Below are 20,662 nucleotides of genomic sequence, written 5' to 3'. Positions count from 1 at the left end.
AGGAATTCTCATTGGGCTTTTGTCTAATCTGCTCTTTTTTTGAGGCTTTGTAGATATTTTCAAGTCATCGTCTTCTAAGTTTGTGTCTGAGCTTTTCTATCATAGTAGATTTTTATACTCAGTTTATTTTTTTTTAGCTATTTGCTCATTTTTCCAGCCTATTTCCTGACTTTGGATTTTATGTTAGAGTTGGGTTCTGCTTACCTCTGGTTGGAGGGAGGAATGATTGGACTGAGCTTCAGGATTTGTATGTCCTGCTATTTTCACAGGTAGGTCTGAAGGCCTGTCAATTTTGGGTGCTTCCAAAGTAGTATAATGCAGTGTTTGGTCGATTCACTGCCCTCCTGGTCAGCTCTAATCTTTGCTCAGATATGACAACTGTTCCTTTGCAACTACAGCTACTCCTCTCTGCCCTAGAATTGCAACCCTGAACAGGGTATCAGTTGATGGAGCTGCCAAATTACACTCAATACTGCACCTAGTGCTAGCATGGTGGTCTGAATGGAATCTTTCTTTCCAGGTGTTCAGTCTCCTTACTAACACTGGGCATTGATTATTCTTAGTGCTGCTTCCACTGCTGTTGTTGCCACCTTTTCCAAGACCAATAGCTAGTGCCACTTCTGCCATGCTGCCTGGCCAGCCCCCACCTCAAGATCTATAGACCTTTCTTTCAGTCCTCTTAAACTGCCCTGGGCTGGGAAAATGACTCACTGTAACTTTTGTTGTTTTTTCCACTCTAAATTCAGTTTGACACTTTTTAAAGGTGTTTAGAGGTGTGTAGGTTGGGAGAGCTCAACAAAATTGCTGACTTACTCTGCCATCTTGGCTCCACAACTCTGTCCCCTTCATGTTTTTTTTCAACATGTTCGAATTAAGAGTTGGAGGAAATTGAATATTACATGCAGATTGTAGCATACTAACAATTTTCATTTGCTTGACTCTCTGTCCAAATTTATTACATATGGACTTAGAGTCTTACTCATTGCTCACAAGTTAACCAAGACAGTGTACCTTTTTAAACTTTTTTTTTACCAAACCAGCATTCTACCTTTGAAAATGGTGTTTTGGATATAAGATGGATAATTTAGATTACATTACATTAAAAATGTTTTGCACAAACAAAACTGATATAGCCAAGATTAGAAGAAAAGCATAAAAATGGCAGGGGGACCTACACAGCAAGTTTCTCTGATAAAGGCCCATTTCTCACATACATAGAAAACTAAGTCAAAGTTATAAGAATACAAGCCATTCCTCAATTGATAAATGGTCAAGGGATATAAATAGGTGATTTTCAGAAGAAGAAATAAAAGCTGTCTATAGTCATATAAAATGCACTAGTCCATTATTGATTAGAGAAATGCAAATTAAAACAACTTTGAGGTAGTATCTCACACCTACCAGATTAGCTAATATGACAGGAAATGAAAGTGACAAATGTTGGGGGAAAAACTTGGGACACTAATGCACTATTGATGGAGCTGTGAATTGAGCCAACCATTCTAGAGAGTAATTTGGAACTATTTCCACGGGGTTATAAAATTATGCATACCACTTGATCCAGCAATAACTCTACTAGATCTGTACCCCAAATAGATTTTTAAAAAAGGGAAATGGACTTATATGTACAAGAATATTTATAGCCACACTTGAGGGCAGGTGGCAAAGAATTGGACATTGAGGGGATGCCCATAAATGGGGAATGGATGAACAAGATGTGGTATATCATTGTGATGGAATACTATTGTACTATAAGAAATGATGAGCACGATGGTTTCAGAAAATCTTGGGGAGACTTAAATGAACTGATGTAAAGTGAAGTGAGCAGAACCAGGACAACATTATACACAGTAACAGCAATATTGTGTGATAATCAACATAATTGTATGACTTAGCTATTCTCAGAAATACAATGATTCAAGACAATTCCAAAAGACTTATAATGAAAGATGCTCTCTATCTCTAGAGAAAGAACTGATGGAGTATGAATATATATCAAAGCATACTTTTTGAAAAAAAACTTTTTTTCTTTCTTTCCTTTTTTTGTCTGTATTTTCTTTCACAACATTGCTAATATGGAGATAAATTTGCATGACTGCATTTATATTTTCTACATCAAATTGCTTGCTTTCTCAAGAAGGCAGAGAAAGGAGGAAGGTAGATAATTTGGAATTCAATTTAAAAAAATGAATGTTAAAATTGTTTTACACTTATTTAAAAATAAAATATAAAAATTTTAAAAATACAAAAGTACTTAATAAAACCCTCCAAATCAGAAAAAAGAAAAAAAGGAGATTTTGACAAACATGAAGGCTCTGCATACCATGATAGAATCATCACTTCAGCCATGATATGACACAATGAAGATGAAATTGACCCATGAGAGAGCTAAAGTCAGTCATATGGGAAACTTTCTGAATAATGGGTGTCTGGAGACTACTTTACACAAATGAAGAAATACTAGGAGTAATCCATAAACAGAACATTGAATAAATTTTAACAGGAAAAGAGATTAATTTTTCCATTCAAATAAAAGTATTTAGTCTGAAAAATGTCATTGGCCCATTTGATAATCATGTTCTCTATCATGAAAATTAAAAATAAGCAAATTGCCTTGAGTTGTTAGAAGCTTCACCAGAATAGTGAGGTCTAAAAGAAGCCCCTGGCAAAAAAGAAAATGTCAGACTCAAGTGTCTCAGTTGCCTTGAAAGAAACCCAGAAGCTCAACTCACCAAAACCATAGTCAGCTCCTTTTGTGGCTCCACTTGCTCCGATCTGAGCTGAGCTGCTGCTACTGCTCTGACTGATGCTTCAAGTCAGCCTGTAGTCAGAGCACCTGCTGTAGGACCAATTATTATTAGCCCACCTGCACTTTCTCCACCTGCTGCCACCCCAGTTGCTGTGTGTACAGCTGCTGCCAACCTTGCTGCCACCTAAGCTATTATGTATCCAGGTACTCCCAATCCTGTTGCTACTCTACCTGCTGCCAGACCATCTACTTCAGAACCATCTGCTGCTACCCAGCCTACTTCCAGTCCCTCAGCTGCTGACCTCTCAGCCCTGTGTGTATTTGCTCACCATCCCCAACTCATCCCAGATAGGCATTAGCTGCCTTCCTCCTGTGGATCTACTTTATGAGTGGAGGTCATACATGACAGTTACAAGCTGATCTATGAAAGACCCATTTGGAAGCTTAAACCAGAGACTGAATATTCAGGTTAATACCTCAGTGCAAACTAATGTCTCAAGCGGAAGAAATCAAATGCCCTCTTTCCAGCACACCTTCCTCTACTTCTCCCAGATACTTAAAAAAGTGCCTATGCTAATTCATACTAGTTTTAGAACTAAAGAATGTGCTCTCCATATCAATACAAGTATTTGTAAATCCCTATAGTGGTTCATATTTTCTGGATTTAGTCCTCTAACTTTATATCTCTATATTCCTATTACATAAAAGGTCTCCAGTTTCTTTGCTTGAACTAGTTTCAATTGGCATGTCCAATGATTTTTCTTTCCAGCTTGTAATAGTCTTTTGCGAGAACAATGATCTTTAAATTGTCTCTAAGAATGCTATCTTTGATATCAAAAACATTTACTTGTATAGAAAACATGTATTCTTTCAAAATAATTTATTTCTCCTCTTCTTCCAAGTTGTCCTTTGCTTCAGTGCATTTGTATTACCAATCAGTTGTTTTCTTTCAGCCCTTTGAAGAGACTTGCCACTGTGGATTCATGTTTTTTTTCATTCTGTAAATTATTTCTGTTATGCAGACCAGAATTTCTGCCATTTGTTCCCTTCTAACTTTTCTCAAGATTCTGATTCATATTGTGAACCATTATGAAACATTCTACAGGGTTCTTTTATCATGAGGTATTGCTATAATTTCCTTTGTCATACCATTTTTAGTTACAGGTTTGCAATCTTCTCTATGTTTTGGTAATCATCTTCCATTCTAATTTTAATGTTTTCTATGTTGATTTTTCTGTGTTGAATTTTCTTCCTTTTGAAATCTTTTATTTTCATCACTCACATTCTGACTTTTCCCTCTTTGATGGAAGATATTCCCCTATTCTTGGACTTCAACTCTGTCTCAGCCTCCACTGACATCTCAGATTTTGCTTTTCACCTATTTCTATAACTGCCTCAAGTGACTTATGGGAATACAAGACTGACCTCAGCTGTATTGTAGTTCTCTTTCTTTCAAGACCAATATAGTCACACATGTTGCTCCCTGCCCTGATTCCCTCCATTCTTTAGGTCTGTAGCTAGGCTGAATCACATCTGCCACTTTTTTTCCTGGGTTGGAGGAAGGAGAGGTGGAGATCCTGGACAGGACTTCCATAACTTTGGAGTTCTGAGTCTTGGGGTTAGTCCAGGTAGCAAAAAATCCCACCTTACCCCCATATCTTGCTATCCCTCACATGTAGATGAGCAAAATTGATGCCTACTTCTTGATGAAATAGGACTAAGGGTAAAAGACAGGGGAGGGGGGGCTGAGACTTTTCAGTAGGAGGGAAATCAATGAATGAGTCTCAAAGCACAAGCCCATGGGTAAAATTTACTTATCCAGCTAGAATTTGGAGGCTAATGGGGGAGGGTTACTGAGTAATAGTGTCATGCTTTAGCACTCTAGACTGTTCATTCATAACCTTGCAGAGCTTCTTGCTTTTTTGTCTTTTTGCTTTCAGCTCTTGTTATGCTACTTCTAATGTATTATTTCTTTTTTAGGTTTTTTTTTGAGAGTTAATAGGAACTGGAGAAAATGACTAATTCTCCATCATGTTCATTATATGACTCAGAAGTCAAGATTTTCTCTTCAAACTGCTTATACATCATTAGGGGATGTTAATTCATTAAAATGGTTGATAAAAATTAAAAAAAATTAATCTTAAATTTAGTTTTTGAAAATTCAAATGAACAACTCTAACTATTTTAGACTTATTTTTGTTTGTTGATTGCAGGAGTATTTTTGTAAACCAAAGTGAATCAGGTTGAGAAACATACCATATCTTATAGTACTTTGGATCTCCATGGAAAAGATGGATTATTTAACAGTTAAGCACACACTCCTTAGGTTCAAATGCAGTAAGGAGTACAATTATGTAATCCATCTGTGTAATAAGCTTAAACTGACTGATAATGAAAGCGGCAGATCACTCCCATGTCAATCTCTGATATATTCTTAAAATTAACTTGGCTTATACATACAATGCTAAATAATTTTAACAAATATTTAATAATTTTGTTGATCATTGGACAGATCAGGAAAGGCCTTCCATAGAAAATGGTACCTGATCTGTATGTTGAGGAAAACTAAGGATTCTGTGAGTCATAGGTGAGTAAGGAGAACATTCCAGGTATAGGAGGAGGATTAGGTAACCTATACCAGGGCACAGATGGAGAAGGTTGACTGTTATGTATGGAGAAAAAGAAGCAGGCCTATTTGGATGGAATGTTGTGTACATGAAGAAGAGTAATGTGGAATTGAGTTGGAGTTGGACTGTGCAGGAATTTAAGTGTCAATGGGAAGAGTTCATATTTTATAGTAGAGGCAATAGGGAGGCATTGAAGGTTCTTGACCATGGTCAGACCTGTGCGTTAGGAATATTACCTTGACAACTGTGTAGGTAGAGGGAGCAACTTGAGGCTGGGAAAACAACAAGAAATATATGTTCATTTTGATTCATTTTGGTGTGTTAGGACAGGGGTGGTGGGTGAAATGGAGAGGTAGGGAAGGTAGTTAATAAAGGAGACTCTCTCTCTCTCTCTCTCTCTGTGTATATATATATATATATATATTTATATAATTTGTATGTATGTGTATATATGCATACGTGTGTTTATATGTATCTATCTATATATATACATATGTGTGTGTGTATATGTGTGTGTATGTATCAACTAAGGTCAGCCATATTTTTCCATTATCACTACTTGTTCATAAATGATTACTTGGAAGATACTAAGTGTATTTGTAGCCAACCAAGGATTTATCTCTTTCTGGATTCAGTTTAACTATGGAATCAGTGTGCCGCTTACCAGTCACATTTTCTTACTCTCTTGAACACTTCTTAAAAATACTTCACTGTGAGTCACAGGATGATACATAGGCAAGAGAGAATAACATTAAGATCTATGGGATTCTTGGTCACAGTAAGACTAGAAACTGAAAAAAAAAAGAAAAATAATAAACAGAGATAAAATTCCATGAATCAATGAAAAGCAAATTATGATTTAATAGAAAAGTTCATCGTGCATTTTTTTGTATATTTTTATATGTATACTGTAGAGGGGGAAAGGTCTTGTTCAGGCACGGCTTGAAGGTCACTTCCAAGTCTGATATTCTCTGTGATTTAGGACTGTGAATTTGATGGCATATACGGCAAATTGGATGAATCCAAAAAGGTTAAGGAAATAATTTCTTTTCCATCATCAACACAAATTATATAATTTAAGGGGCATCTTAATTCCTATCTTGCTAAACAATAACAAGGAAATAAGTTGTTAGTGATAATGGTTGTCACTCAGAAACAGTATATAAGAGGCTCAAGGAGCTATAAAACTTTCAAACTCCCGTGTCTCACTCACCTTGAAACAAATCTAGAAAGTCAACTCACGAACACCATGGTCAGCTCCTGTTGTGGCTCCACCTGCTCTGGACAGAGCTGTGGCTCTGGCTGCTGTGCCCCCTGCTGCTGCCGGATTGGCTGCTGCTTCCGGCCTCCCTGCTACCAGAGCACCTGCTGCAGGACCAACTGTTACAGACCCACCTGCATTGTGTCCACCTGCTGCCGCCCCAGCTGCTGTGGGTCCAGCTGCTGCCAGCCAAGTTGTTGCAGACCAAGGTGCTGCCCGTCTGCTTGCTGCCAACCAACCTGCTGCCACCCCAGCTGCTGCCAGCCCTGCTGCCACCCCATTTGCTGTGTGTCCAGCTGCTGCCAGCCCTGCTGCCACCCCAGCTGCTGTGGGTCCTCTTGCTGCTGAGTGCCCAATTCTTCATATATCTGTTCACTATCTCCATTCCTCTCAGAACAAATATAATTTCCTCAAGTGTACTAAAATGTCAAGATTGTTGATGACATCATACTATGAGCTCATGCACCTGCAACCAGTGTGGAAAACTTAATTCTTTTTATTCTCTGTCTGGGTCTGGCTATGCTAGTATCTTCTATTTTCTCCAGCCTCATAGGCATGAAATTTTTAATGCTTAATGTATCAGCTATGAAGGTATATCAGTTTGATGTCTTTTAATCTTCCATTCTGAATCATAACAAAATATTCAAAAAGAAAAGCAATTTCAAAGGAGAAATTTAAATTTCAGTTACCAAGTCATCAAGTCCCTAGAATGGTTATGTTTTCATCTTTGATATCTCTTCTTTATAATTTTATAGTGTCTTGTTGCTTGTATGTTTCCTAATAAAACTTCACTTTTTCATATTGAAAATTGTGGACATTGCTAATAATTTCTTGTGCATTCCTGAAAATTTTTTACTTTTAAAAATATTTTATTTTCCCCCAATTATATGTTAAAATAATTTTAATATTTTTTTAAGTTTTGAGTTTCACCTTCTATCCCTCCTCCTCCTTTCCCCTCCCTGAAACAGTAAACAATTTGATATAGGTTATACATGTGCAATCATGTAAAACATTTCCCTATTAGCCATTTTGTACAAGATGAACAAAAAACATAAAAAGAGAATGAAAGAAAGTGAAAAATAGGATGCTTCAGTTGATATTCAGATAATATTAGGTTTTTTCTCTGGAGGTAGATAGCATGTTTCTTCATGAGTCCTTTGGGATTGTCTTGGATCATTGTATGGTTTGAGAAAAGTGAAGTCATTCACAATTCTTTATCATACGATATTGCTATTACTGTGTACAATGTTCTCTTTGTTCTCACTTCACTTTGCATCAGTTCATATAAGTCTCTCAGATTTTTCTGAGAGCATCCTACTCATCATTTCTCATAGCACAATAGTATTCCATCACAATCATAGACCATTATTTGTTCAACCATTCCCCAATTGATGGGCATTCCTTTAATTTCAAATTCTTAGCCATCACAAACAGACTGCTATAAATATTTTTGTATAAGTAGATCGTTTTCCCTCATGAAAGGTTGCAATTATCATTTCTAGGAGTAGAAGAATATGCATTTCTGTAGCACTAATATTTTAAAAAATCACATACTGGCCCAGAACAATAATCCAACAAAGCCATCATTCTTTCAATGAGTGTCTTTGCAGGAAGTCCTATTTAGTAGGTCTGAATGGTGGTTTTGCATGGTCAGGGAATAGATATATTTGTTAACTTGGCATAGTTGACAAATGAGTGTTTTTGATTGGTGTGTGTGATTGATAGATAGGTATGGTGTGTGGTTAGTGGGTGAACAGATGTCACCAACAGGGCAGGAACGCCAATCTATCAGAAAATCACTCTGTGGAGAGTCAGGATGTAGGCTGAAACTTTACCAGGCAAATAATATCACTGCCCTTAGTTCAGCTAATACCTCCCCTTAGAACCTGATGGATGTAGCCTAGAAGCCCAAGCCTAAGAACTCCAAGAATAGTCGTTCCCCTCCCTCTAGACTACATAGCAGCCTCCAGGGTTTCAACCCTTGTGAAGGTCAAATCTGGCAACTGCCTTTATAAATAATATAGTGGTTACCTTCTTGAAAAAAGGAAACTCTCACCACTGAAGTCCAATTCTTGTCACTGTCAAAAAATTCACTATCATGACTTTATCAATGAAAATAACATTAAATAGGATGCATCATTATCTCATTTAATAATGAGTCCTGAGGACCATAGGGCCTTTAAATATTTTTTTTGCTGCTTAAACCTGCATGTATTTCTTTCTCTGTTAGAATGTGAGTGAGGTCCTTGAAAGCACAAACTGTCTTAGTTTTCTATTTTCATTTCAAGATCTTAGCATTCTACTTTGCACAATTCCTTGATAAATGTATTTGCATTCATTCATGGCTGATGGGTTGGAATGTTTGAGAGGTACAGTTGGTAAGTAGGTGAAATATTAGGTAATATTTGTGGATCAAAGCCAAATTGATTTGTGATAAGGACAGGACCCGCAGAGATGGGCTGAACACTTCCATCATGTTCTCAACAGAGCATCATCAACCAGTGCTGAAGCCATTGACTGTATACCTCACATTGAAGTCAACCCCTCTCTAGCTGAACTTTCAACTGAAGAAGAAGTTTTTGGTGCCATTAGGCTCTTCTCATGTGGCAAAGCACCTAGTGTTGAGACTATCCTAGCTGATATTTACAAGACTCATACAAAAGCTTACTGAAATCTTCTGGATTATATAACAGGAGGCGGTCAAGGATGCCTCCATTGTTCATCTTTATAAAAAAAAAGAAATAGGTTGTCCTGTGACAATCACGGGGTGGGAGTGTCCTCTCTCAGTCATTTCTAGCAAGATTCTTGCCAGAGTTATCCTTAATATGCTGATCCTTCACCTGGAAGATCATCATCATTTACCCAAGAGCCAGTGTGCCTTCAGAAAGGGCTGAGAAACAGTCAATATGGTGTTTGCAGCCTGACAACTCCAGAAGAAATGCCAGAAGATCTGTACAGAACATTCAGTGATCTGACCAAACCCTTTGATACTGTCAGTCATGAGGGCTAGTAAAATATCATAGCAAAATTTGTTTGCTTGGAGAAGTTCATCAGTATTGTATGCCAGTTCCATGATAGCATGTTTATACAGGTTCTGGATAATGGATGATACCCTTGAACTTTCCCAATCACCAATGGAGTGAAGCAAAGCTGTGTGCTCATTCCCATGCCTTTTAGCATGATGTTTTCAATGATGTTGTTGGTTGCCTTGAATGAGGATGAAAATGACATCAACATTGGCTACCACACTGGTGGCAAATTATTTGGCTTGAGAGTTGGTTGGCAACTTTTTGTTGCAGATGATTGTGCACTCAATGCAGCTTCTAGACTGAGAGGCAATAGAGTATGGATTGAATCTCTACTGTTTGTGCTAATTTTGGTGTAATAATTAACACCAAGAAAACAAAGATTCTCACCAGCCAACACTGCACCATCTAGATGTGGAAGCATCAGTTACAGCAAATGGAGGAATTTTGAATGCTGTGAATAAGTTCACTTACCTTGGCAGATACTTTCCAGGGACCTACACATAGATGATAGGAAAATGTGTGTTTGTCATTTGAACAATGTGGCCAGCTAATCAGAGTTGCGCTGTCTGCAGTAGAGCTTGAACGCTTGACAGTTCAGCTTGAGAAAGAACCTCAGTGTCTGTTACCTTATCTTAACAGGTAATCTTCAGAATGAAAAAAAAAAACCAAAACACATGTATTACTATGTGCCAAGTGTTGTGCTAAGTGCTAAGTACAAAGATAAGAAAAAAATGAGGCAACCCCTTCTTTCAAGGAGCTCACATTCTAATTTGGAGAAACAACATATAAAAGTAAGTTCAATTATAGAGCAGATGGAAAATTGAGGGGACTTACGATTTCATTGGTAGGGTGGGTGACAAGGCCACCTTAGATAACACCAATAGGTCAAACAGCAATGCTGAGCTCTAAAGGCCATAGAATCAGGGAAGATGGTAAAGCTGGCCAAATCATAGGAGGACATGAGGGGCAAAATAGTAACTCTTGGTGATCCTTCATCTGACTACAAGGAATAGTATTCATGATTCCTATCTTATCCAAGCTGTGTGAGTATTCCAAGAACCGAAATGGATCTTGGATGATCTGGGGCTATAGAAAGCAAAGTGGGGAGTTTAACTCTGGTGGTGTGAGGTCTTTCTGCTTGTCACCTGACCTGGATATAGAAAGACTGAAAAATTCCTTTATAGACCATGTTGAAATAAAAAAAAATAAAAGTATTAAAACTTATATGAAAACTAAATTAATTAATCCTAAAGAACTGGTGGATAAAAGCAAAAAAAAATTTTTAAATAGATAATTTCATGAAAGGATCTGAAACCCCCACCCCATTTAGACCTATGAGTGCTGCCCCCAGATCCCTTTTAAATCCCAGTTTAAAGAGTTATCTGTCCATCAAGATTCCTGAATCCCTCAGAGGAAAGTAAAATGGAAAGTCTACCTTAAAAAAATCAACAACCTCCCCAACTAAACACAAAAATAGAAATTCTGAAAACCAAAGAAATAAATTGAGAAAAAAATCCTAGAAGCTAGTTCCAGAGGGGGGAAAAACTAACAAAATAGATAAACCATAAATTAAAGAAGGACTAATAAAATAGATGACCTAACCTGAATTTTTAAAAGGTAGAAAACTTGATTTACCTATATCAAAAATGAAAAAAAGTATTTATAACAAATGAGGAGACTTATTAGAAAATATTTTCTATTAATGAACATTGAGTGCAAATGGAAGTATAATTTTCTCACTTTTTAAAGATTTTTTGTGATATGACTAATATGGAAATGTGTTTTTACATGATTTCACATATATAATTGATATCATTTTCTTGCTTTGCCAGTGGATGAAGGAGGTTCTCAATAGCTGAGGGATAGATAGGGGAGAAGGAGAGAACTTGAAACTCAAAATTTGAAAAGAAAACAATGTTTAAAAATAAATAAATTCATTTTTCAAAGAAAATATTTTCTGACAGCAATAATATAATGATAATTGCCTGTGAAAGATTTATCTACTTTGATAAATGCAATGATCCATGATACTTCCAAAAGGCATATGATGAAAAATCCTATCTCCTTCCAGAGAGAGAACTGATGAACTCTGAATGCTGATTGAAGCCTATTTTCTTTAACTTTTCTTATTTTTCTTGCTTTTCTGTTTTTGCAACATGGTTTTTTTTTGTGGCATTCTGTTTTGCATGACTGCATATGTATAATGGATATCACATTTCTTGACTTCTTCATGGGTGAATATTACTGAGAACAGTAAGATTGGGGCAAAGTAAGAAAGCTCATTATTGCCATTATTATTCAATATTGTACTATAAATGCTAGCCATAGAAATAAGAAAAGAAAAAATAAATTGAATGAATTAGAATAGGTAATGAGGAAACAAAAGTATCACTTTTTACAGATGATATGAGGTCTACTTAAAGAATCATAAAGAGTCCACTAACAACTTATTGAAACAACTTTAGCAAATTTGCAAGATATTAAACAACTTCCCATAAATCATCAGCTTTTCTATGTTTTATTAACAAAGTCCAGCAGGAAGAGAGAGAAAGAAAGCTTCCATTTAAAATAACTACAGATAATATAAAATACTTATTCATCCACCTGCCAAGACAAACCCAGGAACTATTGGAACACAATTACAAAACATTTTTACATGAACAAAGAGATATATAAACAATTGGAGAAATATCAATTGCTCTAAATATTAATAGATCAAGCCAATATGATAAAAATGACAAGTAAATTAATTTAGTTATTCAATGCCATACCAATCAAACCAGCAAGAAAGCATTTTATATAGTTAGAAACAAGTAATAACAAAATTCAGCTGGAAGAAAAAAAGATCAAGAATATCAAGGGAATAAATAAAAAAATGTGAAAGAAGGCCTCACAGTACCAAATTTCAAATTATATTACAAAGTGGTAATCATAGAAACAATGCAGTACTGGCTAAGAAATAGAGTGGTGGATGAGTGGAATAGATTAAGTACACAATACACAGTAGTAAATGACCATAATAATCTTGCATTTAATAAACCCAAAGATTTAGGCTTTTAGAGCAAAACTTCACAATTTGATAACAATTGCTGGCAAAACTTGAAAGCAATTTGGCAGAAACTAGGCATAGACATATCTCACACCATACCAAGATAGGAAAAAATAAGTCCATAATTTAGCCATTAAGAGTTATACCATAAGTAAATTAGGGGAGCTTGAAAAATTTTACCTTTCAAATTTATGGATAAGGGAGGAATTTACAACCAAACAGGAAATACATAGGATCAACACAATGTAAAATGGGTAATTTTGATTACATCAAATTAAAGAGGTTTGCACAAACAAAACCAATGTAGTCAAGATTAGAAGGAAAGCAGGAAACTGGAGGAAATTTTTTACAGCAAGTTTCTATGATAGTCATTTCTCAAATATACAGGGAACTGAGTCAAATTTAGGGGCAGCTAGGTGGCCCAGTAGATAGAGCACTGGGCTTGGAATCAGGAAGACTCATGTTCATGAGTTCAAATTCAGCCTTAGACACTTAATAGCTGTGTGATCCTGGGGGTTGTCACTTAACACTGTTGCCTCAGTTTCCTCATATGTAAAATGAGCTGGAAAAGGAAATGGCAAACCACTCCAGTATCTTTGCCAAGAAAATCCCAAAGAGAGTCATATCTGACTGAAATGACTGAACAACAAAGAGTCAAATTTATAAAAATAAGGGCCATTTCTAATTAATAAATGACCAAGCAATATAAGCAGGCAGTTTTCAGAAGAAATCAGAGCTATCTATAGTCATATGAAAAAATGCTTTAAATCATCATTGATCAGAGAAATTCAAATCAAAACAACTTTGAGGTATCACTTCATCCCTATTAAATTAGCTAACATGATAGAAAAGGAAAATGACAAATGCTAGAGGGAATGTGGAAATATAGGGACACTAATGCATGCTTGATAGAGTTGTAAACTGGTCTAACCACTCTGGAGAGCAATGTGTAATTATGCCAAAAGGACTATAAAACTGTGTGTACTCTTTGATTTAGAAATACCAGTGTTAGCTCTGTGTCCCAGAGACATCAGAGAAAAAGGGGGAAAAAAGTATGTATAAAAATATTTATAGCAGCTCTTTTTGTGGTATCAAAGAATTGGAAACTGAGGATGCCCATCAACTGGTGAATGGCTGAACAAGTTGTGGTATATGATTGTGATGGAATTGTGCTATAAAAGTGATGAGCAGGATGATTTCAGAAAAATGTGGGAAGTAATCAGAACCAGGAGAATGTTGTACACAATAATGGCAATATTGTAAGGATGATCCTCTGTGAAAGATTTAATTACTCTAATCAATACAATGATCCAAGAAAATTCCAAAGGACTTACAATGAAATACTATCCACCTCCAGAGAGAGAAGTAATGAAGTTTGAGTGCAGATGGAAGCATACTTCTTTCACTGTTTTTTTTTTTTGCTTTATTTTGCAACATAGTTAATATGTGTTGCGTGATTTCACATGTATAAATGTATATCACATTTCTTGCCTTTTAAATGGAGGAAGAAAGGCAAGAATGAAGGAAGTATTTGGAATCTGATTTTTTTTAATGAGTATTAAAAATTAATAAATAATATTTTTTAAAAAGACTCCCAAATGAAGAGAAACAAATAAATTGGAATCTTGAATCTCAGAAAATACAACTGAGCTAGGGTTGTGATTCATTCATTCATTCATGAAGGCAACTAGGTGATACAGTGGATAGAGCACTATGTCTAGAATCAGGAAGAACTGAGTTCAAATTTGACCACAGACTTTTAGTGTCTCTGTGCAAGTCACTGCACATCTGTTTATTCTAGTTTCCCCAACTGTAAAGGAGAAGAATAACAGCCCTAACTTTCAGAGTTGTTTTAAGAATCAAATGAGTTAATTTTCTGGCATATTGTAGGTGACATAGATACATAGATGGATAGATAGATAGGCAGATAGATATACATATATATGTGTGTGCATATATCTTGATAGATAGATAGATGTACTTATTCCTTTGCCTTCTCTCCTTATTCAGCTCAACAAGAAATAATTATTAAGCACTTATTTGGGTGCAAAAGATTGTTAGGTGCTTGAATTATAGAAACAGCCCCTGCTCTCAAGGAATTTACATTTAACTGGAATGAATCCTCATTTGTGTAGTCTAAGAAAATGGATGGTTCATTACCAAATTCTATAGCTAGGTGTTAATAGTTTTCCATATATCCTGTTGGGTTCCATTTTAACCCCAAATACAGAATGTTATGCAGCAGGGAATAAATTTTATATACCAGATGACAGCACATAATAAGGGTTTAAAAGTATTCATCCAGCTATGCTTTATGTAAATGTATGTAATCCTATAAGAGCTTTCTTTAGTATACTTCTGAGATGTACTCCTAATCTTTCTTGGATGATATCACAATGGGCTACAACACCTGCCCACAAATTTTCCCTCACAGATGATGTCAGACAAAACCTTAAAAGGAAGAACCGTTGTTCTGAACTGTTGACAGTACTGCAAGTATAAAATGGTTTGAGAAACTAGAGATTGACTTCTCAGGAAGATGCAAGGAAAAACAACTAGCAATGTCAATGTTTTTATTACTTTTTTCTTTTACAAAGTGATTTATTTTAAAACTCAGAAGCAACATTTTGCAGAATAAATAGTGTTAGGAGAAATTAAAGGTGGAAACAACTTAGATTTGAGAGACAAAATTTTTCATCTTCAGCAATTTGAAGAAAGTTACGAATGGTGAAAGGGAAATCATGAAAAAGAAACTTTAACAAAAAGATTCTTGATGATGAATCAGGCTTAATTTAGCTCATATTTGAAAGAAAAGAAAAAGTAGTTGGTGATATCTACTCAGTTCCTAGTATTGCTGTCCACTTTACTGATTTGGGCTGGGTTAATTCACATGAGCACTCTCCATATTGCTTCACAGAATAAGGACAGACCAAGGTTTTGTTTCATAGAAACCTTGTACATGTGTCCATGACAATTTATGGTCAGCAAGAACACCTACAACAGGCTGGGTGGAAGCAGGTAGTTCTACAGCAAGTGGTCTGACAGCAGGTTGGGCGGCAGCAGGTTGGGCGACAGCAACTGGGGCTGCAGCACGTGGTCTGGCAGCAGGCTGGACGACAACAGGCGGGGCGGCAGCAGGGCTGGCAGCAGCTAGCCACAGAGCAGCTGGGACGGCAGCAAGTTGTGCGGCAACAAGTGATTTGGCAACAGGTGGGGCGACAGCAACTAGACTGGCAGCAGGAAGGGTGGCAGCAGGTTGGTTGGCAGCAAACAGACTGGCAACACGTTGGTCTGCAGCTGGTTGTTCTGCAGCAGCTGGACATACAGGAACTGGGGCGGCAGCAGGTGGTTTGGAAGCAGCAGCTGGGAACACAACAGGTCTCTTGACAGAAGTCTTGACCACAACAAGTCTCTTGACAGAGGCCTTGGCCACAGCTCAGGTCAGAGCAGACGGAACCACAACAGCAGTTGACCATGGTGCTGATGCACTGAGATTCTGGGTTGATATCAAGGAGAGGGAGTTGTTATTTGCGTATAAAAGTCCCTTGCCCCACAGACCTCTTATATATTGTCCTGAATGGCTAACATGGCCAATTACAAATTATTTCCTTGTCATTGTTTTTCATGATGGAAAAGTAACTATTAAATTAGCTAATTTGATTTAATAATGAGAGAAAAATGTTATCTCTTGATTACTTGAAATACATTCATCTTTTTCTTCCTTTAAATAAACTTTTGTATCTCATTTTTTTAGGCATGGAACCCTTAATTACCTTTTATCCTCCTTCCAATTCAGGTTACTTAGATGATAATCTGACACCAGAACCTCAATGCATCATACAATATTCTCAGCTTGTTGCAAATCACTCCATGACTCATAGTGGGTTAAATTCATAAAGATGAAGATACTTTTATGGAATGATGGGAAATCTCTTCCATATGGGCACCATATATTCCTTGGGTTAATGTCATATGGTTTACCATGTTTTCCAAAATAAAATTTATTTGGCCACTCCTTCCTGTGCCTCTGCTGACACTGAAAATATAACATGTTCCATTTGTGAGAGTTCTATCAATGATCCCTTGGTTATGAACTTTTGAATTCTTCTCTCTAACAGGGCAAAGACTGAGACAGAAGAGAAAATAGTTGGAAGACCATGAAGATTCAACACCCTAAAGGTGATTTTGTCATTGGAATGGTAGAAGGCATTGGTGGTACAAGGTAGAAGCAGTGGTAGTACACTACCACCATGGAATTAAGAGAGCATCTACAGGGCTTGGTGAAGATGGGAGGTTGAGTATGTTGGACATTTAAGCCCTTGAAAAAATGTACTATGGAAGTCTGTTGGTGAAATAAAGGAAGTGGAAGCAAAACTAGGAGAGATAACAGCAAGGGGTAATACAGCTGACTAGAAATGGAAGCAAGGATGATCTCAAAAGTAGGCTGTAGATCCAGCTACAAGGGATTGATATAGGAAAGCAACGAAAGCTGATACAGTCTGACAATGGTATGTGTAGGCGCTCGATGTCTACAGACCAGGAAAATGTGCGTCTTTTATCAATTTCAAGGAAGGAGGATGCAAATGAGAATTTTTCTATTTGGACTATTCTAGATGAAGACAAGTATGAGGCTGGACTCATTTATAGAGTAGATGTTAAGACTAATCTTTTTTTCTCTTTCCTTTTTGACTCCAATTAAATGTTTTGTTGTTGTGGTTGCTGTTGTTGTTGTTGTTTTAACTGATTCAATACTCTTAGGTTATTATTTTGGAATGATCAGGATTGAGTATCTAGACCTAAATGGACATTAGACTTGGAATCAGGAAAATGAGTTCAAATCCAGACTCAGACATTTACTAGTTGTGTGACTCTGGGCATATCACTCACCCTCTCTCTGCTTCAGTTTCCTCATCTGTAAAATGGGGAGAATAATAGAATTTACCTCCCAGTGTTGCTGTGAGGATAAAAATGAGGTAATATTTTAAAGCACTTTGAAAACCTTAAAATAATAATATTATTATTTCCAATCTTTTCATATGGTTAAAGGATGGACTCATGAAAAAATGCCTACCAATTAATCAATCAAAAATATTTATTAAGCACTTATTATGTGACAGGCACTGTGCTAAAAAAAATTCAGGAATACAAAAAGAGGCAAAAGACAGTGCCTGACCTCAACCTCCACATTTTAGAGATGATAAATATGAAGCCCTGAAAGGGACAATGATTTGCCCAAAGTCAAACTGGTCCTCCAACTAAAAATCCAGTGATATCATCACTGTGCCACATTCCACTCCTTCCCCATATGCATGGAGAGGGTAGCATTTGAACTGGATCTTAAAGAATGTGTAGTAATTTAACAAATGGTGATGGAGAGGGAGGGAATTAGAAAATAAGGGCAAATGAGCTTAAGGAATAAGAATAGGGACATTGTCACCGAATTTGTGATTGGCATTGGGAGCTGCCATTGATGTTACCTTTCTTTACCCATGCAGGTAGGCAAATCTATGAAATTTAGAGCAAACATGATCTTATAGAGCTGCGTAGAGCAAGTTGAATGCCTTGCTCAGATTCATAGAGCTAGTATATTTAGGGGCAGGACTAAAAGCAAAAGTAGGGGCAGCTAAGTGGAACAGTGGATAGAGTACTGGCCCTGGAGTCAGGAGGACATAAGTTCAAATCTAGCCTCAGACACTTACTAACTGTGTGACCCTGGGCAAGTCACTTAACTCTGATTGCAAAAGTATGGAAATGAAAAAGCATGGGGCAGGTTAAGGGAGAGCATGTGGTTCAGTTTAATAAGAACATAGCATAAATAAAGAAGAGCATGTGAGATAAGGCAAGAAAAGCAATCTGGAGCTAGATGGGAAGATTTCTTCATTATTGTTTAACATTAAGTAAAAGTGATTATCACAATAAGCAGTTATGTTTTCAAGTTAAAAGCTCAGATGGGAAATATTAATTGCTTTCTGTGCTGCACTGGAATTAACCCAATTTGTTCTTTCTGAGTCATCTCTTGTCTTGTATGTATCATTTAGGCTTGCCAATTGTCTTTATTCTTCAGAGGTGGTCTACCCTGTGACACAGCAAGAGTAGTGCTATGTGCTATATTAACTCACTCCCCGTCTTATCAACATAACATGCTGTGACTTGGAAAATGGTCTTGGGAGAAGCTCCCTTACAGTGGCCTGTGTTTATAACAGAACATTTTAAGGGGATAGAATGCTATTGCGGGGAGAGTAAGGGAAAAATATCATGGTGGGTAACCAGGGTGATGAGGAAGAGCCAGACGATATGAGTGGTAAGTGAGCTGAGAAAATTAAGTTTGTAAGGACTCCCCAAGCTATGCATCATGTCTCATTCCCCTGAATCATTGACTCAAACATTTGGCAAAAACTCAAGATTTTTAATATGTAAAAAAGAATCTGGAATGAGTGTGTCTGTTCCTTCAGAAGTTAGTGAATGTGAAAACAGATGGTTTCTGATTCCTCCTTAAGAGTCAACCAATGTAATAGACCAGATGCACAGTATATTATTCTTCTTTACTTTGAAACAATCTTTTAATCATCCATCAGAGAATGAATGTTTGTTATATGCTGGGCAAGGGAGGGAGACAAATTAAGCATTTGACATTGTTGCCTTTTAAGACAGTAGTTTATTTGAGGATAGAAGTGAATTGGTTTGGTGGAAAGAGTACTACAGTTGCACTTACAGGACCTGAATTCAAATCTTACCTATGTGACCTTGGAGAAGTCCCTTAACCATACTGGGCTTAAGTGTCCAAACAAATTCAACAAACATGGATCAAGTGCAAAATATGTGTGAGTCCACAAATACTTGTCGGAGATACAAAGTCAGGAAAAAGAATACATCTAATCTCTAAAATGAAGGCTTTAGACTAGTTTGTCTGTAAGATCATTTCCAGCTCTAAATCTATGATCTGATGAAAAAGCAGAATGACAATGAATGGCATGTTGTTATGTGCACAATCACATAGTTATCCAAAGGCTTTAGAAAAAGGTGCAGAGGTTGATTGCCCAAGAAAAAAAGGAATGATTATTGAAACCATGAGGTGTTTTTTGGGGGGGGGGGGGGGGTGGGGAGGGATATGAATAGTAGGGACAATGGCTGTTACCAGAGGGAAAGATAAATTTGGGTTGTAATGGTCAAGAGGAGTGGTAATAAGTAGAGGTAGTGTGTTCTTATTATAGTCTACAGGTCAATGTTAACACTACCTTAGCTGGAAAAGACACAGTTGGTATCTTTTTTAGGAATATGAGACATTAAAAGACCAAGTAGTTTGGCCCTGCAGTCCATATAGTTTTCATCCCAGAAGTGTGTGATTAAGGCTTAGAAATATGTGTACCAAAACCTGTATTGAAATTCATTAGAAAAGGCCCTCCAAGTGAATGCTCTAAGAGAAAATGAAGATTTTTGTAGCCATTGACTTTCTGCATAAGTTTTATTGGGAAACAAAGATCATGAGATGGAGAAAAACTGCAGACAGAAAAAAATTCATTGGAAGACTCAAGTATAACAAGGTGGGGAGAGGGGTTGTTTATTTCTTAGTTGACAGATCTGAATACATTTACAATTTCTATAGGAAGGAAAGGCTAACAAAGACAGCTGTTTGGTCAGGAGTCCAAGTCAGGTACTCTTTTTCAGGTTTCCAATTTATGCTCATGTGGCTCAGCTCAAATTTGAATGATTTGAAAAAGGATTATTCATCTTAATGTACAGGAGGATAGTTGATGTCTCTAGGGGATGGGGTGAGGATGGTGAACAGATGTGTACAGGTTTGAGTACTCAGCAACAGGTTGGGCGGCAGCAAGTGGTTCTACAGCAGGTAGTCTGGCAACAGGTGGGGCGGCAGCAAGGCTGGCAGCAGCTGGACACACAGCAGCTAGGGCGGCAGCAAGTTGTGTGGCAGCTCGTGGTCTGGAAGCA

General features: G+C 37.0%; 1 protein-coding gene and 1 pseudogene across 1 annotated transcript in view; both read right to left on the bottom strand.

The window, feature by feature from the left end:
• LOC114050892 (kielin/chordin-like protein) overlaps positions 1-16,208 on the bottom strand; it is a 52,060-nt gene extending 35,852 nt beyond the window's left edge. Inside the window, 2 exon segments of the mRNA XM_027872940.1 lie at positions 6,619-6,981; positions 15,714-16,208. Of these exon segments, the coding sequence (XP_027728741.1) occupies positions 6,619-6,981; positions 15,714-16,191 (841 nt within the window). The 5' untranslated portion in view covers positions 16,192-16,208.
• Positions 16,209-20,163: 3,955 nt separating this feature from the next.
• LOC114051154 overlaps positions 20,164-20,662 on the bottom strand; it is an 830-nt pseudogene continuing 331 nt past the window's right edge.

Source organism: Vombatus ursinus, unplaced genomic scaffold (assembly GCF_900497805.2).
Source record: "Vombatus ursinus unplaced genomic scaffold, bare-nosed wombat genome assembly UNPS02014801.1, whole genome shotgun sequence".
NCBI lineage: Eukaryota > Metazoa > Chordata > Mammalia > Diprotodontia > Vombatidae > Vombatus > Vombatus ursinus.
Note: the sequence above shows the minus strand (reverse complement) of the source record. Positions and strands in the feature narration are given on the sequence as shown.